Source organism: Doryrhamphus excisus, chromosome 2 (assembly GCF_030265055.1).
Source record: "Doryrhamphus excisus isolate RoL2022-K1 chromosome 2, RoL_Dexc_1.0, whole genome shotgun sequence".
In the NCBI taxonomy this organism is placed as follows: Eukaryota; Metazoa; Chordata; class Actinopteri; order Syngnathiformes; family Syngnathidae; genus Doryrhamphus; species Doryrhamphus excisus.
Genome location: NC_080467.1, coordinates 6,554,685 through 6,576,646, shown reverse-complemented (window position 1 = coordinate 6,576,646; position 21,962 = coordinate 6,554,685). Strand labels below are relative to the sequence as shown.

Genomic DNA, 21,962 nt, shown 5'->3' with positions numbered 1-21,962 from the left:
TTACTCGAGTAATCCGCTTCACAGACACCCCTGACCAAGCCACAGGACGTGGCCCAGACCGGCCTGCACACACACACACACACACACACACACACACACAAGCACACAAGCACAATTATGGTGTGTCTTGAGTGGGTCGTCGTCTTGCATTATCCCCTTCATTCCTGCTCATTTCCTCCGGGCGTGGCACTGAATTCTTCGATCATTTCAGGGGGGGGGGGTGCTTGTGTTGACTTTGTCGTTTCCTGAAATGCGTCACTGCCCGCCACCGCTTCCCTAGCTGTGATGTCATCCGCCGGTTAATGACAAGGCTCCCGAAATAACTCCCAGCCAACGAGAAAGGGAGCCTTTGATTTCAAGACAAATGGGAGTGTAGTACTTGGTTACAACCAGCAGAGGCGCTGTTGATGCAGTATCAATTTATATGCTGCCTAAAGGAGGTCATGACATCCGTAGAGATGGCCACCGCTTCTCTGGTGTGGAGACAGGAGTTCAGAACATTCAGGAATTAGCTTTTGAAATATTTTTTTTCAAAAACAAGACAATTAAGATCAAAATATATTAAATGTATTATTATTTTAATTATTTATGATATAAAATTAAATAAAAAAAATTAGAAAAAAATATTAAAAAATTTAATAAATATTAAACAAATAAAACAAAATTAAAAATATTTGCAGGCCAGCCACTTTGAAGGCTGAATAAAGCAATTTGGGTAAAACAAGAGTTGAATTGAGTTGTTAAAACTAAGTTAATAAATAAGCGAGCAAAATAGAAAATCTGAAATAAACACAGTATATATAGTGTACATAAATATATATATATATAATAGCAACTAAATATTTGATAAAAAAAATATGTAAAAAAATGTAACACATAGGATAAAACCATCATTGTTGAAAAATCATAATATATTTTTGACAGGGTCTTCAAGAAACCAACAACAGCATGAAATATTTGTGTTTTTTTTTATTATTTTGGCATTTCTTTGTTTTGCATTTATATTAAGCAAAGTGCATCTTATTTTCTTTTTCTCATCAACACATTGCACAATACATAAATAATGATGCATATAAAACGTCTTCATATTTACAATTAATAATATATTTATATATATATATATATATATATATAACATAAAATACATTTCTTGCCTCTTATTTTTTTATGAATTCTTGTTAAAGAAAGTCTCTTGTGGGAACTTTTTGCAATAACTTTCTGTTTGAACGTCTGGAACAAAAAAGGAGGGGGGGTCGGTGGGGGGGGACTCGGCCGCCACTACCGCGTGTTGAAGATGACCTCCAACCAGCAGGGGCAGCTGCTGATGAACTGCCGCGTGTAGCACTGTCCCCAGCCCTTCACGAAGCTGATCTGAACCGTGAATCCCGTGCGCGGCTGCTGCGTGAACTCGTGGTCGTTGGGTCTCTGCAGGCTGCTGGCCTTGTCGTAGTCGAACGCCTTGATGGAGAACCCGGGGAACACCTTGTGCACCAGCAGCGTGCGCGAGTCCGGGTTGTCCAGTGTGGCCGACTTGATGAAGATGGGGTAGCAGCTGCGGTTGTACACCCACACGCCGTCGGCCTCGCGCGTCAACTGGATGCCGTAGCCGATCTTGGTGCGGACCATCTGCACCAGCTGAGATTTGTTGTCCGAGCAGAGTTGGCCCAGGCAAAAGCCGTTCCCCTGAGGTAGATCGTAGAAGATGTCCAAGGACGACTCCTGGACCGAGTAGAGGCGCCCCACGCGGGTCTTCTCCTCCCAGTAGGCCACCACGCACCAGTGGGCCCGCTCTCCGGACTCTTGTATGGCCAGGGAATCTGTGACAGGGAACAGGAGAGGGATGGTTACCAAAAATAGTGTCGGCTGCACGGTGATCGAGCGCGCAGACCTCACAGCTAGGAGACCAGGTTTAAATTCTACCCTCGGTTATATCTGTGTGGAGTTTGCATGTTCTCCCCGTGCATGCGTGGGTTTTCTCCGGGTACTCCGGTTTCCTCCCACATTCCAAAAACATGCTAGGTTAATTGGCTAATTCCAAATTGTCCATAGGTATGAATGTGAGTGTGAATGGTTGTTTGTCTATATGTGCCCTGTGATTGGCTGGTGACCAGTCCAGGGTGTACCCCGCCTCTCGCCCGAAGACAGCTGGGATAGGCTCCAGCACCCCCAGCGTCCCTCGTGAGGATAAGCGGTAGAAAATGAATGAAAAATAGTGTCACCAAACATGGCACATAGCATATTGAGGGCCAAACACAATGCGGGTCCACTTCAAAAACCTGGGACAGATCACCGTTCTTGAGGTACAGAAGAGCGCTCCCGTCACATTCAGGATCTTTGATGAACATTGCTAAAAAAATCATAGGAATTTTGACTAGTATTTGTGGAGTAAATGCCTAAAAACAGCAAAACCTAATTGTTATGTGATGTCCTTAAAGGCAGCAGATGGCTCTGGTCATTTTTGTTGTGACTCAACCCGCATTTTTTAATTCGAAAATGAACACGGGACATTTGTTTTTTCCTCAACTCCGTCGGCAAAGAGGTAACACGTGTTGGTTTCCGGCTCAAAAATAAACTCCTGTGTGAAAATTGAAGCCAGCTCCAAGCCGTCTATAAGCCCCCGTCTGGGGCCTTGGGGTCACCGACGGCATTCCTACGCCGTCATCGCAACCAAATGAAGACGTCAACAAGTCTTTTTAAAACAATGACACCTGATCTTACATTTATTACTCCTTCTCTCTTTTCTGGGGGAATTCTTGGGAGATCGCCGGGCAGGCAAGCGTCCACACGCACCACATTTTGCCGAGGCATTAAAGTGCTCATCTTCTGTCTGGCTCGCTCGTGTTTTCGTTAGCGGCGCGGCCAACAATGGAAGGCCCAAGATAGTCACTTAACACAGTAGATTTGAGCATTTCTAAAGAGTGGATGCTAAGCTAGCTGAGACAAACAGGCATGTCTTAGCTAGGAGCTAGCTGCTACCAGTAGCATAGCAACAAGAGGCGCTAGCACAGGTTGCTAGGCCCAAGATCGTCACTTAACACAGTAGATTTGAGCATTTCTAAAGAGTGGATGCTAAGCTAGCTGAGACAAAAAGATGTGTTTTAGCTAGGAGCTAGCTGCTACCGGTAGCGTAGCAACAAGAGGCGCTAGCACAGGTTGCTAGGCCCAAGATACTCAAATCTACTGTGTTAAGTGACTAATTCTAAAAAGTGGATGCTAAGTTAGCTGAGACAAACAAGCGTGTTGTAGCTAGGAGCTAGCTGCTACCGGTAGCGTAGCAACAAGAGGCGCTAGCACAGGTTGCTAGGCCCAACATTGTCACTTAACACAGTATATTTGAGCATTTCTAAAGAATGGCTGCTAAGCTAGCTGAGACAAACAGGTGTTTTAGCTAGGAGCTAGCTACGCACCACATTTTGCCGAGGCATTAAAGCGCTCATCTTCTGTCTGGCTCGCTCGTGTTTTCGTTAGCGGCGCAGCCAACAATGCGCAGACGTCATCTCAATCATCTCGCCGCGTGCTACAGGAAATCATTCCTTGCAAAAGGGGAGGAGTTGAGTAACGTTGCTATAAACAGCCCCTCGTAGAGTCTTGGCGGGGAGCACACGTGGTGGTGGTCTCAAACAAGCAAGGCCTCAACGAGGCTAAAGTTTCCTGAGCGTAAAATTGAAGCGTAGCATTGGCCGAGTTCCAATTTCCAATACACCCCCCCCCCCTCCCTTCCCGATCCCGCGCCTCCTCATATCTCTATTCCGCAGCGACTCCCGCCGTCCGCTCCTAGAGAGGTGGGAGGCGGCACATAGTTGGAACTTTTGCATCCTCTCGGCTAATTGCGGCATCTTGTATGCGGATCGACTTCCTCCGCTAAGGCAGACTAACAGGGCCCCCCCCTCACCCTGCCCCCGCTTTCCTCGTTTCATGTAGCAGTAGCTGCGTACGTAAGCGGTAATTTGGAGGGTCCCGCCGCAGACAAACTGCGGCTGCTAATGCAGCAGGATCTTGTGGCGGTCCGAGCGGCCCCACCGTGGCCTGTCATTAGGCTTCATTAGAAGCTGGGGCTGGGGGGCGGAAAGAGGGGGGGTGGAGTTTTAGGGGAGGGGGTAGTGGCGACTGAAAAGCCTCCCATAAAACAAGCAGAGCTGTGTTCTTTGAAGTTTGTCAGAGAGCCGGGCCCTGGGGAGTTTATCGTAAATCCATCCTCGTGGGGCACAGAGTGAGGGGGGGGGGGGGGCAAGTAGAGGTGCGGGGGCGCTAAGTAGCCGGCTCTCTACCTTTTTAGACTAGCGGGAAGAAAAAGTATATATCTTCTAGATAAGAGACGGAACAAGTCGCCAGTGATGGCTTGGAGGGCCCCGGGCGGTGGGGGGCACTCACCTGGGGGGGTCCACCTCCCAAACTGGAGTGTGTGTTTGTTATTGCTAGGAGAGACAGGGCCTGGCGTCAGAGGTCATTAGAGCTAGGCTGCCTGTCTGAGCCTGTCAGCGCAGCCCTGCTATTCAGGACAACACACCGGGCATGCCCCCGCCCCCCGGCCCCCATTTTCACACATAAAAAGCCACAAACAGAATATGAACTGTTAATTTGCCCCAAATGTTAGCCAGAAAAAAATATTTTCTGACTGAACCAGGATTGAAACTTGGCCAAAGGGGGGGTCCGCCCGCCCGCAGGTACCCCACAGGAAAACGATACAGGCACTCCTCCGTCTGTGGCATGCAGCCCTATCAGGAGTGTGTTCACAGCTTGTCCTGACAGCAGACAGGCTTGCACCTCATGCTCAACACACACTGTGGTGGTGGGGGGGTTGTTGGTGTGGGGGTGGGGTGGTTAGGAAGAGGGGACGTGTCTTGTTGCAAGTCAATTTTGGAAGACATCCTCGTCCTCGTCTTACAGTCTGACGCTATTTGCGGCAGCCATAGGTGTTGTCTGCCTGAGCGTCTTCCGTCTGGACGTCATTAGTCCACCTGCTCCGCCTGAGCCTAAACGTCTCAGTCCCCCTCCTTGTCCACCGAGGATAATCTGGCTAGCCGGGCAGTCTGAAGTCTCGAGGCCATCTGGCAACCTCTCTTGCGCCTGTCAGTCGTCTGCAGCCCTCGAGGCTACAGCCTGAATTAATGAGCTCAAAATGTTTCACAAGGGATAGCCAAAGTAGATTTGAGCATTTCTAAAGAGTGGATGCTAAGCTAGCTGAGACAAACAGGTGTGTTTTAGCTAGGCGCTAGCTACTACCGGTAGCGTAGCAACAAGAAGCGCTAGCGCAGGTTGCTAGGCCCAAGATCGTCACTTAACACAGTAGATTTGAGCATTTCTAAAGAGTGGATGCTAAGCTAGCTGAGACAAACAGGCGTGTTTTAGCTAGGAGCTAGCTGCTACCTGTAGCGTAGCAGCATGAGGCGCTAGCACAGGTTGCTAGGTCCAAGATAGTCACTTAACACAGTAGATTTGAGCATTTCTAAAGAGTGGATGCTAAGCTAGCTGAGACAAAAAGATGCGTTTTAGCTAGGTGCTAGCACAGATTACTAGGCCCAATATACTCAAATCTACTGTGTTAAGTGACTATTTCTAAAGAGTGGATGCTAAGTTAGCTGAGACAAACAGGTGTGTTTTAGCTCGGAGCTAGCTACTACCTGTAGCGTAGCAACAACAGGCGTTAGCCCAGGTTGCTAGGCCCCAGATCGTCACTTAACACAGTAGATTTGAGCATTTCCAAAGAGTGGATGCTTAGCTAGCTGAGATAAACAGGCGTGTTTTAGCCAGGTGCTAGCTGCTACCGGTAGCGTAGCAACAAGAGGCGCTAGCACAGGTTGCTAGGACCAAGATACTCAAATCTACTGTGTTAAGTGACTATTTCTAAAGAGTGGATGCTTAGCTAGCTGAGATAAACAGGCATGTTTTAGCTAGGAGCTAGCTGCTACCGGTAGGGTAGCAATAAGAGGCACTAGCACAGGTTGCTAGGCCCAAGATAGACACTTAACACAGTAGATTTGAGCATTTCTGAAAAGTGGATGCTAAGCTAGCTGAGACAAACAGGCGTGTTTTAGCTAGGAGCTAGCTGCTAGCACAGGTTGCTAGGCCCAAGATAGTCACTTAACACAGTATGTGCTGTTAAAAAACAATACTACACACATTCTCTGCATGTACGGTGTTGTTTTTATCCCACCCAGTGTCAATCATCAAAGCTAGCATAGCTAGCATAGAGTGGAAAAAAGACGGGTAGTGTGTGGCTTTAGGTGGCAGATTGTGCGTGCGTCATTCATCAGGCCTTGTTTAGACGCCTTTTGCATTAAATACATAAAAAGGCAGCTGGTGGGAGCGTGCAGGTTAGCCATTTTAGCGGCCCAAACATGTTTTTTATCGGCTAATTTAACAGATAATTGGATAATTACCATATGTTCCATGACAAAGACATTCTGTGAATAAATGCAACATGATAAGCTGGAGATTTAATTTTTAAAGCGAGGACGCTGAGCCAGCAGAGACAATTGGACGTCTACAACGGAGGGATGGGGGCTGGGTCCCGGCGCAGCCTGGACAGGTTAATCATTATCCTTTGTGCGACTCCACACATACACACATACACACATGCACGCACAAGCACACGCACACCTTTGGCCGGCTCGGCACCGTCCTGAGGCAACACCCTTTAACTGTGGACATTTGGAACTATTGAGGACTGCTGTCGCCAATCGATCCACACAATCTTTGCATCTATGCGTATGTGTGTAGTCACCGCCCACACACACACACACAGCAGCTGAGCAATGGAATGGGAAAGACGCAAAGGAAACAACTTGGAAGGGGGGGGGGGGGGGTTGTGGAGGAAGGACTCTTGGCGACGCCTTGTTTTCTAAGTCAACACCCTCTCCGTAGCCAGGAGGGCGGTGAAAGTCTATTCCAAAAGGTCAAGGGTCGTGCTGTGGAGACATTCCTTTTGTTCCACGGCAGACGTCTCGCTTGTCACCGAAAAGCATTCATGCTTCCCTTCAAGTGGCGCACCCCAGGGTTCTGTTTTTGACACCCCAATATTTTTTGTACATTTACAACTGTAGCTTTTTACAGATTTAAAGTATCCACAGTATCCATCCATCTATCCATCCATCAGTTTGCGCTAGCTGTGTTAGCCACAGTGTATAATTAACTGCACCAATAATAAACAAAGGATATTTGTCAAGTGAACACCGCTGTGCCTCCTGATTGGTTCCCACCTGGGCACCAAAAAGTGACGCTCATTCATAAAACTTCACAAAAATAGATGTGTAGTGAACACAATCAGCGGGATTAGCTTTCTTGATCGCGGGTTCTTGTTGCTAGGCGGAACTTGTGCCTCCCAGCCTAATAAAAAATTCCTAAAATAGGAGAAAATGCCACATTTCAGGCCTTATTTGTTTTAGCTTGTGGTGCACAAAAGGAGTATTCATGAAAAACTTCACAAAAGGAAATAGAATTGAAAACAACGTCAGCAGGACTGATTTTCCTGTTGCTAGGCAGATTTGTCGTCTGCCTGTTCTCTTTCACTTGTGCTTGCATTCACAATCAGATTTTCACATGACTTTATAATTGGTCATTGGTCATAAACAGGGCTACATTCAAGTAGCTAGCACTTAAGAGACTCTTCAAACATATTATTATGCATTTTGTTTCATAAATGTTACTTTTTCATGTCCTTAAAGGGGAAGCGCACTTTTTGGGGAATTTTGACGATCATTTCTAAGATACTGCAACTATGACATTAGCATCAGTGTACTAGGGCTGGGTTAAGATTATTTTTGTCATCGATTAATCTAGAAAATAGTTATTCGATACATCAATTAATCTAACAATTAATTTAAAAATCTTTTTTTTAATTTCAGACTATCGATTATCGCCCCATAATTTGACCTATATAGCAATTAAAGCTAATTTATCTCCATGAATAAAACCAATATATTTTTATTAACAAGTTGACAAAATGAATTGAACAATACAACAATAAAGTGCACAATGCAATCCTATAACAACAAATTTAATTCACTAATATTTCAAATCTGAATCAAAATACAAAGATTAAATAAAGAAATAAATAGCAGCTGGGTGCTTTCCACCACTACTCTCACGCCGTGTGTGCGTCTGCTGAGGTGTGTTGGAGTGGGCTCGTGCTCTGTGTGCGAACGTTACGTGGTGGTTTAGACGAATGACGGGGTTAATCATTGCAAACAAGGAAAAGTCTGCTCCTCCACACAAAGATCTCCCTGGTGCTGGTGCATCGCGGTAGTGTAGTAGTATGCAATCTCCATTCTGCACAGGTCACAGACCGCCCGATCGTTACCTTTAAGTACTCTCATACTTTTGACATTACTACTGCGAGATCTTTTCTTCTCCCACGATTTGATGCCGTGGTGACTGCCGCCATTTTTTTAATTCTGAATGACGACGCACCGACGTGAGGTTCTGGCGTGGACATATTTTTGACGCGTTGTCCCAGCCCTACAGTGGATGTGCAAATACATGATCACAACATGGATATCAAACCCTGGTAGAGTTGTTTTACAGGGCTTTGTAGTCGTGTATCCCAATGACAGCATTGTTAGCTAGCTCAAATTAACTAGTTTTCTTGTGTTGTTATGCACATGGGGAAAGAAATGTGTGTTCATGTGTCACATAAGGATTGGGAATGATGGGCAAAATTCCCAAAAAGGCCTCATAAGACGACATCAGTATGCTTTAGTTTCAAAAAGGAAGCGAGGGAAAGCCAAATAAGCCCCCATGGCAGGAAGGCAACAACGGGGGAAGGGCGCCCAAAATCAGACAGGCTTGCAGACGTTTCGTCCAAAGAAGCATCCGGGCAGCCGGGCGGAGAGGGAAGGAACGAGGGATAAGGAACAGGAATTTTCCAAGAGCGATAACACAATCTCGACATCAGGAGAGCGAGCAGAAGAACCCCGAAGAACCTTTTCTTCTCTTCCCCGCGCTGAGTTATTATTGCAACACCTCGTCATCGCCATCATCACGCTGACCACGCACGCACAGATTTCCCAGGGCGACAGGACAAATAAACACCACCTCGCCGCCGCGTGCAGGGTGCCAGGCGGCGAGCACTGATGATGTCATTCTAAGATTACATCTTGCCTGCCGCCGCTGACTCACATGTGCACCGAGACACGCCCACTCCTTTGTGGCATTCAGGCACCGTGGGAAACCCAAAAAACAAGCAGACAACCAGCAAAGCCAGTCTCGTCTTCTGTCGTGATTTTATAAAAATGGTGTTTTGCCTTTTGTATGGCTATGTGTGTTACGTAATATGTTATAGTGCTTATTTACTTGGCCGCCTGCCCGACAAATATGGCCTTTAAATGACAACAATAAAGGACTCCGTATATATGGCGCTTTGCAGTAGCTGCTTCAAAACAGTAAAGCACCAAGTATGTAAAGGATCTTTGACTGGCGTTTTGCAGTAGGCGCTTAAAAACAGTAAAGCACCGAGTATATAGAGCATCTTTGACTGGTGTTTTGCAGTAGGTGCTTCAAAACAGTAAAGCATCGAGTATATAGAGGATCTTTGACTGGCTGCTTAAAAACAGTAAAGCACCGAGCATATAGAGGATCTTTGACTGGCGTTTTGCAGTAGGCGCTTAAAAACAATAAAGCACCGAGTATATACAGGATCTTTGACTGGTGTTTTACAGTAGGTGCTTAAAAACAGTAAAACACAGAGTATATAGAGGATCTTTGACTGGCGTTTTGCAGTAGGTGCTTGAAAACAAAGCACCGAGTATATAGAGGATCTTTGACTGGCGTTTTGCAGTAGGTGATTAAAAACAGTAAAGCACAGAGTATATAGAGGATCTTTGACTGCCGTTTTGCAGTAGGTGCTTCAAAACAGTAACGCACCGCATAGATAGAGGATCTTTGACTGGCTGCTTAAAAACAGTAAAGCACCAAGTATATAAAGGATCTTTGACTGGAGTTTTGCAGTAGGTGCTTAAAAACAATAAAGCACCGAGTATATAGAGGATCTTTGACTGGCTGCTTAAAAACAGTAAAGCACCAAGTATATAAAGGATCTTTGACTGGAGTTTTGCAGTAGGTGCTTAAAAACAATAAAGCACCGAGTATATACAGGATCTTTGACTGGCGATTTGCAGTAGGTGCTTAAAAACTGTAAAACATAGAGTATATAGAGGATCTTTGACTGGCGTTTTGCAGTAGGCACTTAAAAACAACAAAGCACCGAGTATAAACAGGATCTTTGACTGGCGTTTTGCAGTAGGTGCTTAAAAACAGTAAAACACCGAGTATATAGAGCATCTTTGACTGGCCTTTTGCAGTTGGTGCTACAAAACAGGCATGGAAGGGCTCTAGGACTAGTATTTTGCAGTAGTTGCTTAAACACAGCAGAGCATTCCTGTCATATAGAGGATCTTTGACTAGCATTTTGCATGAGTGCTCCAGTTACGTAGAAGTTTAGTTGAATCGCCCTGCTTTGGTGTGTGTGTGTGATAGACATAAGAAGCACCCCCCCTTCCCCCCCTCCCCCCTCCCCCGTCCAGGACACATGAATGAACAGGCTGCAGGGCGAAGACGCACCAGGAACGGAGCACTCAGACACATCCACAGCAGGAATGCGTCTGCACGTATTTCCATTTCCGTCTTCATCCCGTCATGCCTTCCTCATGTCAGCTTCCACAGTAACAATGTTCATCTTGTTCTGGGCTCCCCTCCAGCTTTGCATAGCTTCCAATGAGGAGGGGGGGAGTGGGGGGGTTATCCTCCCCTTTCCTGCTAAAAAGGTAACGCTGCTCTCATAAGACGAGTCAAAAAATGTGAGAACATTCAGAAAAGGAACCGGCGGCCCACATTCCGTCCTCCTCCCGCCATTGGTGGCTGTTTTTTCAATTTGTGCAGCATAATGACACAGGGTGGAGAAAACAAGAGGACGGCCAAAAACCATAATGAAGTCGCCTTGGCCAAGGGGCGGCTTTGGCTGCCTCGCAAAGAGAGGAAGTGGGGGCGGGGGGGTAATGAGAGATCCCGGGGCCTGACTCGGAGCGGTGCCCGGGATATCTCTCACTCTCTCTCTCTCTCTCTCTCGCAAATTACAGAGGACGCTGTAGCAAAAGCGCAAGCCTCCACCCAAAAGACGCCATCTTGCTTCCACTTGGGGCCTCCTTTAAGGAAAAATGGAATATCATCACCATCATAAAACCTTCCATAACTGTTACACAAGTGTAAAAAGAAGCCAACCACAAGAAGCTTCATTTCAACTAGCGAGGACGCTGTGGGTACTTTTTCATTGTGTAGTACCTGGCTGCAACCAGCAGAGGCGCTGTTGGTTCAACTAGCTAATTAAGCTAATTTACTGGTTAGTTCATGTCACTTATTTTGGAAATTCTTGTCTAGTTTCCTGTTGTGGATTTGACTAGTTTGTCGGATGGGCGAACACTGGACCGTAACTTATGGTGTAAGAAGAAAACAACACAGGCGCTGCTGACTCAGCAATGCGGTCTAGAGAATAGCCACGTTTACATGGACCCAAATATTCCAATTCCATTCGGGTTATTTGCTCAAACGGAAAGAATGTAACCTTTGTATACACCTCATTCCGAAAGAAAAGTGCCAATCCGAATGAATATATAATCGGATTCGCATGGGTGGAATATTCCTTTCCACAATCCGATTGAGGTATCTTGTACCCCCTCAATCGGAAAGTTGTCAGACTGCGTTCTTCTTTGTAGTGTTTTTCTTCTTCTGTTGTTTATTGGCGGTGGGCAAGCAGCTTTCATGTGCATTAGCGCCATCTGTGGAACAGAATCTAAACCCTTCTATACGCCATTCACAAGTCCAGTTTTATTAAAAAAGAAAATATATATCTATATAAAACATGTGCCGAGCTTAATTATAAAATATTAGTAAGATTAAACTTTATCTTTTCCTGTTCCCGGGTGCGTTCTTTCAGCGAATGCTGAGATATGATGTAACACGCAACTCGAGATTTTCTTCGATTTAAAAAAAAATGGAGGCGAGCAATCGGCACTGGACTGCTGCGGAAAGTTTGTTTTTGATTCAAACTAAATTTCAAGACTGGACGAAGGAAAAACTGGCAATACGGAGTTATTCCAACAAGTGAAAGAAAAACTGGAAGAAGTCGGAATCACGTGATGTTGGTGTTTACGCTTTACTGCGCATGCCCCATTGACCATTCTGGTTGATTATAGTGGCGCACGATTGGAATATTCCTTTCCATGTATACCATTGCTTTCGGAAAGATTCCATTCGAAAAACTCATGTAAACGTGGCTAATATTGGACACTTCCTCATGACCCCGCCAATTGAGTTGATGTTTTAGTTCAAGTTACAGTGTATGCAATCCTGGTCTTCCGAAACCTGGACTACCCGGTTGCAACCAGCATCGGGTCTCATGAGTCAACGGATTTGCTGTCAAATAAGGAACAGTCAAAAAGTCAAGTCAAAATTGAAAATATACGCAAACGTCTTGTGCGACATCATGAATGACAGCAATTGGAACTATCATGTTTGCATGACTTTCGAGACCCCCCCCCCCCCCCGGCCACAGTGTAGCCGTTAGCAAGATGTTAGATAGCGTATCCATGTCCTCTTTCTGCTTCTCCTGTGTGTTTTTAGAAGAGGCCTCCCTCTCCCCCTTTCCCTCAAAGACATGAGGTCATATCCTGCCCATACCCTTTCCTCTCGCCGCTAACCCAAACAAGGCGGGAATGCCGAGAGAGAGTTGGAACACTGAGGGCGCTCTGTTCAGGAGTCAGGCTGGAAGTAAGTTTCCGGGAGGTAGAAAAAAAAAAAGAAAGAAAAAAAAAAGATACTGGGTTATAAGGGTGACACTTCACTTCCCGTCATTAATGAATATAAATACCCCCAAAAATGGGGCCGTTGTTGCCATGACAGCTGGTTTGATTTAATGAGCCGAGGAGCCCTGGACTAAATTTAATCCACTGATGAAGGTTGGACCTCCAGCGGATTGAGCGGATGACTAATTGACGTCGTGACGGGCCGCAGACAGGCTGTCGAGAGAGGCGACTGGAATAAAACCGAGCCTAAATTTAAACGGCGGCAGGGAGGAAGCGCATGTGTGACAGTGGGCCGTGTGCCAGGGCTCGCACCGGGTCATTCTATCTGTGTGTGTGTGTGTGTGTGTGTGGTATGACACCGCAGTAGACTGGATCCTCTTACGCGGCAGGCAGTCCGGGTCAGTCCCCCGACGGCACCGGGGCAGGCATGCCACCAACCGACATGCGGTCACCAACGTGCTTCTGTCTTTCAATTCAAGACTCCAATACCGAATCTGCCAATTTTAGACAACTTGATTTGCTCCAGCACACCTACACACGTCCGCCCACGCCTGTGTCATGCCAGGCTCGCAGAGATATTTGGGCCGGACGCCAGAATTTTCAAAAGCCCTCATCAATTCTAAACAGAAGTCAACGTGGGCGCTAGCTGGGCTGCTTGCACATCGACTAGAACGCCACTCGGTTGAACACAGACCTCCGCCAAGGCCTGGACCGTCTTAAACCGGGCTAAATTGTAGCTCTTCATAGGCAGACACCAATGTCTAAGGCAGGGGTGGGCAAACTACGGCCCGGGGGCCATATGCGGCCCACTAAGTGTTTGAATCCGGCCCGCCAGTTGTCTTATTTAAATTAAAAAAAACTGTAAAATTAATGGTAATGGTTTTACTTCATTTGAACATGCATCAGATTACAATTGAATGCATCACATAATCAGTTCACAGTTCCACATGTCCAAAAGGAGTAGGAAGAAGCAAAGCTTACTAAATCCTACCCCTCCATTTGGTACTTTTACAATCAGTAACTGTTACATTTGTTCACTTCCTGCTTTCCAAATATAATTTAAGTTTTTTTTTGTTTTAATTTTATTTTTGTCACGTACCGAAGTACGAGGTGATATGAGCATCCAATGACATAATGGGTACCATAGTAAGTGTCAATATAGTGATATATATAGCACATCATGACTGGTTCAAGACTATTCATGCTTGGTTTTTTTTTATTATTATTAAAAAAAAAGTCTTCAGACTAATCAGTTCACAGTTCCACATGTCCAAAAGTAGTAGGAAGAAGCAAAGCTTATTAAATCCTACCCCTCCATCTGGTACTTTTACAATCAGTAAAACATTACATTTGTTCACTTCCTGCTTTCCTAATATGGTTTAAGGTTTTGTTTGGTTTTTTTTGTCACATAACGAAGTACGAGACAAAAAAATGTAAAAAATTAAATTCCATAATTTGATGTGGTCTGATGTTTAAAGTACTCCTGAAAAAACAGACGTACCGCTGATAGTATAACACTTTTACACATACAATTAGGCAAATAATTCAAGGAAAATTATAAGCATAAAATAGTGTGTGTGTTAAATATATGTTCTGGCCCCCCGGACAATTTAGTTAACTTGATTGGGCCGGCAAAAAACATTTTCCCACCCCTGGTCTAAAGGACCAGGAATTATTTACTGATAAACGACGGAAAATGTTGAGACAAAAGTGGACTAATCTTACTGCGGTTTTGAATGGTGGATCCACAGCCCGATAGAAACTTCAGAGGGAATTGGTAGCTTTACCGTAATTCTACCAACCGAAAAGGCGTTTTGCCGAGTTGAAATATGGTTAGGGTTCACCCTAACCCTAAACCTAACCCTAACACAGCACTCATTTGGAACTCGCCACCTTCTATCTTCTACTGGAAATCAAAGTTGTAGGCTAAGGTTGGCGTTCCGCTTCTATGACTTTTCCATTGACAAATTCCCAACTCATCTAAGAGGTTTTGAGGAATTCTGTTCAAATCTTTGGAGTAGCGCTCCTTGGTGGAGGTAGTCCAGTTTCCACGTACTAGGTCTCCATTCTCAATTCATTGTGATCTCTCTCATCGGTTTGGGGGGTCAACTGAAAACCCACTCCATCAACACCCCCACAAGCTCCAGGCCTCTAGCCCCCCCAACCCCCTCGCCCGCCGCCGCCAAACACCCACCATCTCTCCCTGTTCTGCGCTCGGTTCCAAGCTGATGACGTGAGCCAGAGAGAGAGAGAGAGAGCAAGAGCGAGCGAGCGAGCCACTAGCCTGGCAGGCAGCCTAGTTTGCCTTCCTTGTCACTGTCGCAGCTCGCTTAACTCCTTCCTTCCCGTCCACAGCCAACAAATACAATGTCATTACATTCAGATTAAGAAAGCACGGACACAGTCAACAAGGACTTCCCAAAAACTCCCCCCCCCCACCCACTCCACTATGCTTTTCTGGAAGAGAACATAAAATGAGGGGGCGTGACTGAGGGAACTAGAAGGTCAGCGGCAGGCCTTCTGGGAGAGCCATGTTTCTTTTGTCAGGGCCCAGAGGGAGGGTGTGGGGTGGGGTGGGGGGGTGTTAGTGGGGGTCCAGACTTGCCAGGGAAATTATGAGCGCCATATTTGCTGAGCTGAGGAGACCCATCACAGAACTAAAGCAAGGAAAGAGTGCAGGAACATGGGGCACCAACAAGGTCGGCCGCCCCTCCTAGTTCCCCAGTTAGTGCTAGTTGGAGAATTCAACTTGTCGGAAAAGGAGTAGGAAGAATCAGAGCTTATTTCATCCACCTTCTCCATGCCTCTGCAGGTACTGTTCAGACCTTTATGGAAAGTACAAGGCAGGTTTTGGGTTCTTGTGCTGTGGCAAACAAAGGAGGGGGGCCCGGGGGTCAGGGTGGTGGAAATATGGGCAGTGAACAGCAACTGACATAAAACAGGCTTTTAAAAAAAACAGTAATGGGAACCATCTGAACCCGAAGCATAACGCTTTGCCTCTCTCTCTCTCTCTCATTCCGCAGTCCGCGGACACGGCGCCGGCTCAGGAGGGCTGCCAAACGGGGGGGGGCTGGATTAAGGGCGGAAAGCTGAGGAAGCCCCAAAACACGTCCCGCATGGGGAGATGGAAGAAAGAAAGGCGCCTGTGTCTCGCTAGGTAGCTAGCTAGCTCAATGCGGGTCTGCGCATGCAGCATCTACAAAGTCAGCCCCCCGCCCCCCTTTCCCAGCCCCCGCCTCACATAAAGCACTCGACATGTTTGCCTTCTAAAACAAGACAAGAAGAAGAGCAGTACGTGGAGGGTGTGAGCGCAGAGTGAGAGTCTTTACCTGAAAGCCCCACGGGGGCCGAGTAAGTGGTTTCCCCGGTCTCACTGGATGAAGGTCCCGAGTCCGGAGAATCTGTAGAAAAAACGGAGGATTAGAATTTACGGCCATGTCTACGTGTTCGGAGACGCGAAGGCAGCGGCAGCAGCAGCAGCTGCGGCGCCGTCAATCACCGAGCTGAAATCAATGCCTAATGAAGACGCTGACGACCGAGCTCTCAACTGCCTGAGCACTCATAGACGAGAGGCTTTCTACAGCCGCGATAATCTCCCATAATCCACTGCTTCGGGAGAATGGTTAGCACTGCCTTTTCTTACTCCTAGCTTCCAAGATACATGCTGTACGTACGCGGATCAAACACTCATTACTTGAATGCGGCTTGAGCGCGAAAAATGATTGACAGATGATGTGTGAACCTACTTTAGGACCGAATATAAAAACTGTGCTATACGTTGACACGACCGAAAAACTCGAAATCGGAATACAATGTTTGGAAAATGACAAAGGTAAGATTGCGGCCGGAGTGCAAAGACATGACGGAAGGCCGTATTTCCTGCTTCAGGACTAAAACGAGGTATTAAAGAAAGCCTCGCCACGCCAACCCGCCGCTGCCTGCGGTTGTGCTAACAAGCGGCGTGGGCATACAGCCGTCCAGGCTAACCTGCCGCGCTTTCATTGGCTGCCAAAGCCTTGCCTGGGTCGCCCGGGCAACAGTTCACAGCTGACCACAGGGTTGAAAAAAAGGAGGCGGCGGGGGCGAGAGGGGGGGGGGGTTACACACTGCATGGATTATATCCCACCGCCAAAGCTGAAACAAGGTGGCGATTTACATCGGAGAGGGGGGGCCGTGACACTGGCGACCTTACTTCCTGCTCCATAAATCAGTGGCCACTTCCTGGTGATGACCTTCTTCATCTAACGCCAACAGATAAACAAACGCCGACCCGAAATGATGCTAGCATGAGCAGTGTGCCTTATAGGAAACATGACTAGACGCTTTTGGGGGGACGTCGGTGTCCCATTAAAATGCAGTTGGCGGAAAAGTGTGACAGATGATGTCGAGGCTAGCAAGCGAGGTAACCATTTCCTGTCGCTCCCACGTCAATCAAGAATCTCTTCTGAAAGACTTACATAACCACTTCCTGAACCCAGCTTCCTATTTACTTCCTTAATTAGCTTCAATTGCAGGGATGCTGCCGTTTTTTAGCCTCACTTTCTTCTAGCCAATAGGACGCAGGGAGAATGAGAAGGGGGCGGGGCCGGTGGTCTATGCGGCCACAGCTGCAGCTGCAATGACTTCCTATTGTTTCCACTTTCTCCTTTTTTTCGCTGTCGGGCCCGGGCCAGCTGGTCGTCTGGCGTGGGGTCATTGTTTGAACCCCGAGCACTGACAGACGGGACTGAATGAGCCCCTGCCCCCCCCCCCCCACACTACCCCAAACACACACACACACACCGCCACTCATCCCATTGCTGTGTAGCTCAGTTACACCAAGCAACTTTTTTTTTCCAGTATTTCCATGCGAAGAGTGTGAAAACGACCTTGAAAAAACGGCAATGCGGCTCGACCTCGAAGAGATGATGGAAACAGTAAATTACTACGATTACTTTGGTCCGAAAATGATGAATTTTTTTTTATGTTGAATGATTACATTTTGAACTTTTCTCGTCAAATCACATTTCTTCATTGTCCGACTTATCTCCAGTAAAATTCCAACTTTATTCCATTCCAATAAATTATAACTCACATTTGTATGACTTTGCTCTCATATTATTAACTCATGTTAACATTTCATATGTATAGAAATACAACATGTCTTCATTAATTTCATTGCTATGATGTTCTTGTCATACTACTCTTAATGCAGTTGTATATTAAACGCTACTTCATGTAAAATGTATACTTTGTTCTCTTAAATTACAAATTCATTCTTCTAAAATTAGCTTGTGTTTTTTTTCTAAAGCACTCACATTGGCCAAAGTTGTCAAAAGCAGGAAAATAAGCTTGGATGACTGCGGCTCGAGCAGGAAGAGATGATGGAAACAGTAAATGGCTACTTTATTCTTGTCTCCATCATCTCTTCCGGCTCGAGCCGCAGTCATCCAAGCTTATTTTCCTGCTCTTTACAACTTTAACCACAGCAAATGATCAAAAATGTACTTTTAGGAGGGTCATTTTTGAAAATAATAAAGTAGTCATTTTACAATAAAAGTACTAGAATAAAGTCCTAATTTGACAGGAAAACTACTGCAGTTTGTTGAGGGAAAAAATGTCACAATTTCACAGGGAAAGTGGAAACAGTAAATGGCTACTTTATTCTTGTCATGACTTTCCCGGTGAAATTGTGACATTTCTTTCCTCAACAAACTGCAGTATTTTTCCTGTCAAATTAGGACTTTTTTCTAGTACTTTTATTGTAAATAACTTCACCCTCCTTAAAGTACAGCGTGGCCAACATTTTTGATCATTTGCTGTGGTTAAAGTTGTAAAGAGCACGAAAATAAGCTTGGATGACTGCGGCTCGAGCACGAAGAGATGATGAAAGCGATGATGTGTGCGTCATCTGGCACAGCCCCTTAGGTATTGCACTCCTGGATCCGTGTGGAGGCTAGCAGAAAGTGCCCTAATAGCACGCGACCCCCCCCCCTCCCCAATCGCCAAAGACGTTGACGGCAGTTTGTTGATCCCAGCTTGTAACCCTACGTGGAAAGCGCAACATTAAAGGTGACACTTGTGTGGCGCGGTGGCTCCTGAAATGTAACACCCGTCACAAGCAACTTCACAGGCGACGATGACATAACCCGCTGCGGCTCTCTGGCACCGACGTGACAACCGGTGTCTGGCGCAGGCGGCGACGGCGGCAGCCAACAAACAAACAAATCAAAGATGCAAAAAGCAGCGTTACGTCACGACGCCATCGGGTTACGAGGCGAAAGGAGACGATCTTCAAAAGAGAGACCCCTCTACTCTGTGGCGTTATTACGTGGAAGACAGACAAACAAACAGTCGGTCGCCATGCAGGCTGCTATCACAGCGAGCTGGCCTGAAGCCACACTAGAAGTGCACAGCCAGCCAGTCTCAATGCCTCCACGCCGTGCTGCCATAAATCACAACAGACCATGGAGCCGTTTCCTGTATGGCGTGTGCACACGCACATAGCCTGCACGTAGCACCGCGTTCATGTCAGAAGGTGCCGGTCTTAATGGCGAATACGTTCAAACATTCAAACAAAACATTGTTATAGCAACCAGAACAACAATGGCGGACCACAACACCCGTTTAAATACACGTCTCCGGCAACACAACGCTACATGGTACTTAGAGAAGTTGAACTTGAACGCCACATCAGCCAATGAAGGCTTCTTCAATTGCAACTTCATTCCAGTGAAATTGAAACTTTTTGCTTGGAAAATTACAATTACCGACCGTTTTTCCTTATAAGTGTGTGTTTGTTCCAGGAAATTGACTAAGTTTTCTCACAAAGTTAGGACTTTCTTGAAAGATGGCCGCCTCTCGTAAAGTCACACATTTTTCCGGAAAAACTGATGCTTTTATTTTCCTAAAATCAACATATAACACTACATTTTTTGGTTCAAATTACAGCCTCATGAAATTGCAGATGTTATTCCGGTATCATTCCGACTTTATACTTACTGAGGTCCAAAACTATTCTCCCCAAAAATTGATCTTTACGGTAATAGACCGACTTTATTCTTATCAAGGTCCAAAACTATTCTCCCCAAAATGGACCTCCATGGTAATATTCCGACTTTATTCCTACCGAGGTCCAAAACCATTCTCCCCAAAATGAATCTTTATGGCAACATTCCGACTTTATTCTTGTGCCTGACTAGTTTTTCCCATGAAATTCCGTATTCTAGTTATCCAGTGAAGCCACCCTCGTGTTATTGATGCAGGTGTATGTTCATGTCTGCGACATTACAACCTTGTTCTTCTTATCAAATTATAAACTGATGATATATGAACACATTCTTCACTGAAAAATAGTCATTTTATTTTAAGTTCCACCACAACGTATTCTCTTCTTCTCACCTGGAGCCTAAGATACATGGCAGTGTTGTTGTACGACACCGCCAACTAGCGAGCTGGCATGCATACGACAGGCAGCATGTACACAGTGAACACCTAATACTGTAATGTGCATGCCAGGCCACTAGTGGCCAGCGTCGCGTTGTTAAGACAGGGCACCATTTGTTTTATATCGCTTTTACCGCTTACAGTTAACGTCAAATCCAACTTTTTGTCGTACAATCGCATTTTAGTATCCGATGTTAGTTCAAAACAATTGTGCGTGTGCGTGTGCAACGAGGAGAAGAGAAGGAGAGCTCACCTGGTGGTTTAAGATAATCCATGGGATAGCGGGAATACGGAGGAGGAGGAGACTCTGCATAAAGAAGAAGAAAAGAGAGAAAGATCTCAACTTTGTGATAAGGGTCGTCATTCTTTGGGGCGGGGGGGGGGGTGATCTGAGGCCCAGGCTGGCGGGCTTATTGCCTTTCATTGGCCGCCAGATAAACAAGGGGCCGCCTGGCGCCAGGAGAGCCGCTATCAGCGTCTGGGACAAAAGTCAGATAGCCGGGGGGGGCTCTTACACCTTTTAGTCCCCGAAAACCTACAAAGACTGCGTGAGCCGTCCTGCCAGTTGACGACATTTCCGAGAGAAAAAGTCGTTCGTGGGTGAAAGAGCTTCCAAAAAAACGAAAAGAAACGAGTCTTACCGAGTTCACAGAGCCTGCTCATGTGGTGCGGGTTGCAGCAGACGAGCTCCGGGTTGGTTTTCCCGTAGGATTCACAGCACGACAGCCTCTTGAGCTCCGAGGAATGCCTGAGGTCCGGCCACCTGAACACTTTGTAGAGCAGCATGGGGAGGGAGTAAGACACTTGACCCACTTTGGCGTCCACTTTGCCGGGTAGGAGCAAGCAGGGGCTCCGCGCTCCCCCCTTGGACTCCACCGCCTGCAAAAGCACCTCTAATTGTTTCTCTTTAATCTTCTTCAACACGGAGTGGGTGAGCGCCTTTAATTCGGCCTCCGACCCGGCTGCGTGGGACTTGGCCACCTTGGCCGCTTTGCCCATGCAGCAGCCCCCGGAGCCATGCGTCCCTCTGTCCCCGACCTCCCCGTCGCCCTCCACGGGCGCGCGGCTCCGCCAGAGTCGCCGGACGAGCCCCGATCGTTTGGTCCTGAACATGCGGGACGAGATGATGAGGGTTCCCCGGCTAAAAAACGAGCATGGTGTCCGCAAATCATGAAGATTGCCGGGTTCGAGTCCAGGCGGGGACGAGCAGCCTGAAAAGGAGGCGGTGGAGGAGGAGGGAGGCGGAGGAGCGGAGCGAGGCTGCAGCACGACGCCGGGGAAGGAACCCTTCTCCTCCGCTACGAGCTCCGCGGTGGTCGGTCAGCGGTTCCTTGCAAACATCGCTTCGATCGCGGAGCGCGTGTGTGGAATTTAGCTCCGCGGAGCCGTAGCTCGGCTACGGGTAAAGGGGGGAAGTGGGCCCATTTAATCCACGCAGGAATCCACCCAAGATCCGAGAGAAGCCCACGCAGAGAAATATCCTTCAGCGTGGAAAGCCTGCAGTCGTTCCTTCCACGCACCGAAGAGTTTATGCGTGGCAGCAGCAGCAGCAGACGTGTGTGTTCCCTACAGGCGGGGGGAGAACTGCGTGTGCGTGACGCGGATTGTTTTGTGCGTGTGCGTGCGCGTGCGCGCTGCCCTTGCCCAGTCTCCGAGCCTGGTCACATGGGCGTCTAGACACCCTGTCGCTTCACAAGAAATGCGATTGTGTTGCTGCGCAAAACAACACGTCAAGTAGAGCCC

At 46.9% G+C, this 21,962-nt stretch overlaps 1 protein-coding gene across 1 annotated transcript; it reads right to left on the bottom strand.

The window, feature by feature from the left end:
* Positions 1-935: 935 nt before the first annotated feature.
* On the bottom strand, positions 936-21,913 carry smad7 (SMAD family member 7). The gene is made up of 4 exons (XM_058051622.1): positions 20,861-21,913; positions 20,473-20,526; positions 16,124-16,195; positions 936-1,817 (listed from the first exon to the last, which is right to left on the bottom strand). Exons 1-4 carry the CDS (start codon positions 21,330-21,332, stop codon positions 1,279-1,281), a joined length of 1,137 nt encoding a protein of 378 aa, XP_057907605.1. The 5' UTR covers positions 21,333-21,913; the 3' UTR covers positions 936-1,278.
* Between the last annotated feature and the right edge of the window lie 49 nt (positions 21,914-21,962).